At 37.1% G+C, this 6,310-nt stretch overlaps 1 protein-coding gene across 1 annotated transcript; it reads right to left on the minus strand.

Annotated features, from left to right (window-relative positions):
- Positions 1–900: 900 nt before the first annotated feature.
- Positions 901–3,062, minus strand: LOC132637581 (uncharacterized). The gene is made up of 4 exons (XM_060354649.1): positions 2,843–3,062; positions 2,450–2,743; positions 1,753–2,342; positions 901–1,554 (listed from the first exon to the last, which is right to left on the minus strand). Exons 1-4 carry the CDS (start codon positions 3,060–3,062, stop codon positions 901–903), a joined length of 1,758 nt encoding a protein of 585 aa, XP_060210632.1.
- Positions 3,063–6,310: the final 3,248 nt, after the last annotated feature.

Genomic DNA, 6,310 nt, shown 5'->3' on the forward strand with positions numbered 1-6,310 from the left:
AAAATATGTACATATCAATCCAAAAGTGATTGATCAAATAACTAAAAACAGCAAAAGAAAGAAAATGACCAAGTGGAAATGGAAATACAGATTTTGGTTTTAAACCAGACTAAACAGCTATTAATCCAAGGGCCTTGACTTGATAACATCTATCACACCTTCAAAGTCTCACAGGTGGCATGTTTCAAATCAGTTGAATCATTCTTCAGACAACTTAAATATAGCTGTGATCTTCTTGTTCAAACCAGAATCTGCATGGAGCCAGCACCACTCTCACCTTTGTACCATTGTCCAAGTGCATGAATCCTATCTTGGATATGTGTAGCAAATATATCTGGACATCTTAATATGTTTTCTGTATCTGAACATGCTAGTTCATACAACATTTGAATCTTCTTTCAACTACAGTACTTTTCCTTTCAATGTTGCAGCTGTCCATAACATAAACTTTTGCATGAAATCAGGTCTGTATGGTACATGAACCATAATTAATACATTCTGCTACTTATGTGTTGAGTATCACACCATTTATACCAAGGAATCAGCATGCCAAGCATACTAATACAACCCTAATACAACTGCTGCAAGTACCCACAAATAATTGGCAGAATGTACTCAGTAATAGTTGCTGCATTGATGTCAATCTGGTGCTTTGTCTTGAAGGGTTCTTATTCTCAAGTTTGGAATTCCTCTCTTCTCCATATTGAGAATCCTCTTAGCTTGACTGGGTAATTCCTGAAAACTATGAAACTGAACTGAACCTACAAAAACAAAAACCAAGTTAGCTAAAAAATCTGTAAGCCCATTTCCTTCTCTATGTATATGCTCCACATATACTATTTGATCCTCCATCATCCTCCTTATATCCTCCACTAACATTGAAATGCTCCAAGGAACCTTTCATTCAGCATTTAAGATCATCTTCATGGTCATGCAATCAGTCTCTATGATCAATGGAAAAAGCTGCTTTTCTACACAGTGGCTCAGTCCCATTCTAATAGCTTCAGCCTCAGCCACAATATTTGTTCCATCTGTCAACATTTTAGAAGCTGCATACACTAAATCTCCCTCTTCTTTTCTTATACAAAAGGCAGCAGAACTTGGACCTGGATTTCCTTTAGCAGCCCCATCAGTATTACACTTATAAACTCCATATGCAGGTCTCCTCCATGTAATAATTTTGTATATAACAGTAGGCTTATATTCTTCAAAGAACTGAACAATCTGATGCCATATAGTTGGAATATTCATCCCAGGAAACTGAACTTTACATAACATATGAATGTTCATATTTATGTCATATAGCACTCTATTCAGATTCATAATACCACCATGAAGCCTATTGTTTCTCCATTTCCATATTTGCCATACAATAAAAGCAGGCATTGCTTTGTATATTGTCTTTATTTTGAAATGGCATTTTGCTTCCCACCAACTTCTTATAGCATGTTTAACCTGAACACAATTCAAGCTCAATCCAGCCCCCATATTGAAGTATCTCCATACCTTTGCAGCCAAATCTCCACACAGAAATAGATGGTTTATTATCTTTATCTGAGCATTATGACAGCAGCAACACTTTGAAACTAATGCAATGCCAATACTTGCCACCACTTCATCAATTGGGACTTTAAACTTCCACAATCTCCACATGAAGAATGATATTTTAAAAGTTACACCTTTGATCCACATATTCTGAAATGGCACTGTTACATTGTCTTTTTGTCTCAGCAAGTGCCATGCACTACTTACTGTAAACTTACCTGTGCTTGTTATCATCCACCAAGGTCTATCCCATTCATTTGATGCACATTTAATGTCAATTTCCTGTAATATATGCTGCACAATATCTTTAGGAAACATCTGCATGAGTTTGTTGACATTCCATCTTCCATATGTCATAAGTTCAGAAACATCTTCAGCATGCTCATTGATGTGCCAGGACTGGGGAACCACATAACTAAGAGTACCTAGCTTAGTCCAATTGTCAAACCAAATGTTTGAACTTCCACTCTTTGGCTCCCACCAGATTTCCTGTTCTATACTTTCCCTTGCTTCTAACATCATTCTTCCAGACTTGTGACCCTCCCTTCCATTGAACCAGCTGAGGAATTTGTTTTTTGCAGTACTTATTCCACATGAAATTGGCCCATAGTGAACTAGTGGTTCTAAAATTCCACCATAGTTTAGCACATAAAGCTTTGGATGTGTCATGAATAGATCTGAATCCCAACCCACCTTCATGTTTGGGAATACACATGTTAAGCCAAGCTGCCCAGTGTCTGCATCTACCTTCCTCTTTATTATTCCAAAAGAACCTGACAAAGATCCTTGTGTAGTTCCTTTATAACACATTTAGGAGGCCTTATAGCAGATAAAACATGAATTGGAATACTTTGAAGGACACTTGTAATCAACACAACTTTTCCTCCATAAGACAATAACTTGCCTTTCCAAGTTCGTAACCTGTCTTTGACTTTCTTCAATAATTCAGTATAATCCACTTTCCTTTTTCTGGCATGAGTAATTGGTACTCCAAGATATGTAAAAGGAAATTGTCCTCTCACAAATCCTGTAACAATTGCAACCTGCTGACTAACCTCATGTGATACTTTGCTGAACATATAAAAGGAACTTTTGCTCTTGTTTATCAGCTGTCCAGATACCTTCTCATATTCCTGTAGAGTATTCATGATCATCTGTAATGACTGGTTATCTGCTGAAGAAAAGATGATTGTATCATCTGCATATGCCAGGTGATTCAAATCAGCACTCCACTTTGGCATCCCATACCCAACAAAACCAGGCTGATCAAACAAAGAATTTAGTGCCCTTGAAAGACCCTCTGCAGCAATAATGAGAAGAGCAGGAGAAAGTGGATCCCCTTGCTTGACTCCCCTTGTAGAATGGAAAAAACCATGTGCCTGGCTATTTAGGAGAACAGAATACCAATTATTTGCCAACAGTCTCCATATAAGATTAATGAAATAGAGAGAAAATCCCATCTTTCCCATCACTTTACAAAGGTACAACCATGAGACCCTATCATATGCTTTTGCCATATCTAACTTGATCACAACATTTGCTGGTTTTCCTCTCTTCCTTATATCAGTTACAATTTCTTGTGTCAACAACACATTTTCAATTATATTCCTTCCTTTCACAAAGCTAGACTGATTTGGAGAGATCACCTTTGTAAGTAGCTTGTCTAGCCTATCATGAACTACTCTGGATATGACCTTATTGATAAAGTTGCTAAGACTTATAGGTCTCATATCAGAAAATGCCTCAACAATATTTTTCTTTGGTAACAAAACCAGATTAGTGTGATTGATGGATTTGGGAAAAGTTTGTCCTTCAAAGAAAGCTTTAACAACACTATATACATCAGCCTTTATCACCTCCCAACACTTTTGATAAATTATACCAGAAAATCCATCAGGGCCACAAGCACTGTCCCTATTTAATTCAAATACAGCCCTCTTTACTTCCTCTATAGTAGGTTGAGCAGCAAGTAGTATATTATCCTCCTCTTTGATCAGCTCTTGAATATGATGAAAAATTGGCGAATCTTCACTAACCCCTCTCATGAGTAAATTGCTTATGGAAAAAGTTGACAGCTTGAGCAGCAACACTATCAACATCCTCAATCCAATTTCCAGCATCATCTTTAATCCTCCTAATCTGGATTATTTTTCTTCTTCCTTTTACCAGACTATGGAAATATCTGGTATTCCTATCACCTTCTGAAAAACAATCCCTCCTGGCTTTTTGCCTCCAGAATTCCTCCTCATAGTGAAGATACAATTTAAGTTCAGCTTGTGCCCTTTGCATGACCATTCTATTTTCTGCTGATGAAGTTTCTTCAAACAATTGCTCTTTAATCTTAACTATTTCCTCTCTGATAACAAGTTGTTTAAAAATGTCCCCAAAAGTATTCTTACTCCATGTGCTTAAAGCTATTTTCAGTTTCTTCATTTTGAGCTTAAATGACAGAAATACATCATCTGTTAAGGTTGTTTCCCATTGTTGTTTAACAAAATCAAGAAAAGTATCATGTTCCACCCAGAATTTGAGAAATTTGAATGGTTTGATAAACTTTTCCCCTTGATCTCCACATGTTACAAGTAATGGTGCATGGTCAGAACCAGTCCTTGACAGATGTTCCACTTCTAATTGTCCAAACCATTTCTGAAATGCATCATTATATACAATCCTGTCCAATCTCTTAAATATACAGTCATTAGCAACCCTACCATTCCACCATGTGAAAGGACTCCCTTTGAAAGGCATCTCATGCAACTCACAGGAATTCAGACAAAAGACAAAGTCTTCATATTCTTGTGGAAAAACTGGTAGACCTCCTTTTTTCTCTTCTTCATTCAGTATAACATTGAAATCACCTCCAACCAGCCAAGGAGCTGTCATATTATTAGCCAAGAGGTATAAACTGTCCTACAACTGCATTCTCTCCACATCTGAACATTTAGCATACACCATTGTAACCACCATTTCTTTATTGAAATCTTGAAACTGCAGCTTTACAGTAATAGCCTGCTCAGTATCTAATAGAACCTCAACATCAACATTATCTTGCACAAAGTACCAGATTTTTCCATTACAGTTGGAATTAGCATAAGGCATTCCAAGTTTCCTTCTATATTTCTGAATTTGGTTCTGATGTTGAAAAGACTCCATCAGAGCTACCAAAAGAACTTATGATGCTTGTTTAACATTTGAACTCTATGAAATGCTTGTTGAGACTTTACTGATCTTATGTTCCAGAATAATGTTTTAACAATCATTTAACATATTTCTTAAGGTTACTCCTTGTTGAATACCTCACAGTTTGAGGAACCTCTGAGTTTTGCTTTCTTTCTTTCTTTGGACCTTTGCCTTGTGATTTTGGAGATACTCCTGCCTCTACACATATCTGCTGTAGTTTCATATCAATAGCATCACCCTCAGTATCTTCCTTCTTATTGGTGATCAAATTCACCTTATCATGTTCATCCTGTACCTTGTGAGTGATTACATCATGTAACACCTTGTTAGGTGATACCCTTACAGCAACATTCAGAGGCTTGCATATCACTAATATCAGGAATAATGGCCAAGGCTAAATTCCTTTGCTCAGCATCAGCAACTTTTTCAGGATAATAACCAATCAGCTGCAAGTTACAGTTAGAACTATGTACCTCCTCATCAGTAATATCCTTCAGAATTACTGCTTGAGTAGACTCCTTCTGATCCATGGAAACATCCATGTCTTGCATCTTTTCAACACAACCTTCATTCAAATACAGATCACCTGCTTGAGTACTTTCAGACATCTGATTTTCCAAAGAACTTTCATAGGCCACATATCCATCTTGACTCCTGTTACTATTAATTCTTTGTTGAGCATCTGCATCCCTACTTCCAGTATTTTCAACTCCTTGTTGGTGATTATCTTCCTCATTTCTTTTCTGCCCCATTTCAGCCTTTTGATCATCTACAGATAATTTAGTATTCTCATCGTACTGACATCTATTAGACTTCTTTGAACCATAAACCTCTTCAACCTCCATAGAATCTGCATTACCATCCAGCTGTGGACTATCAATAGCTATTACACTGTAATTAATAGCTTCACTTTTGTGCACCTTAGCAGTATAATTCTCATAGACTTCACCCTCTTCTATATGTTTGGTTCCATTTGTAGCCTGATGTTCATCCATACCCAAATTTGCAGCATCTACACCAGCACACTCCTTGCTATGATTCTCCTTGTCATCTATACAGTCAGCTGCAACCCCTTGTTCTATATAATGCTCATCTTGACTGTTACTGAGCCTACTAATATCAACATCCTCTACTCCTTGATTAAGTAACTCAAATTTGTTTGATACCATAACTTCTTTGTTTCCATCATTCCTCCCATTTGTATTCACTTTTTTCTTGACCTGCCCTTTGTTTCCAGGATAAGTTACCACTGTACCACTGGATAATACCTTTGGTAAGTATTGTTGCACTGGTTTTTTCCACCCCCTATTCCTTCTATATCCTCCTTGTCTGATTTTCCCTTGCTTACTTGTTCCAGGCTCATTTACTACAACTGCAGCCTTTCCTTTGTTCTGAGTCCCTTCCCCAATATCTATCACCTCCTTTTCCAACAGTTCTGGATGTAGCACCCAACATTCCTCATTAGAGTGACTTTGTAAACAGCACTTTGTGCAATAATTTGGTAAGTAGTCATATTGAATATTAACTTTAATCGACCTGATATCCTTTGTAATATCATCTTCAATCTCCATCCACACAAACTTAG

Source organism: Lycium barbarum, chromosome 4 (genome assembly GCF_019175385.1).
Source record: "Lycium barbarum isolate Lr01 chromosome 4, ASM1917538v2, whole genome shotgun sequence".
Lineage (NCBI taxonomy): Eukaryota > Viridiplantae > Streptophyta > Magnoliopsida > Solanales > Solanaceae > Lycium > Lycium barbarum.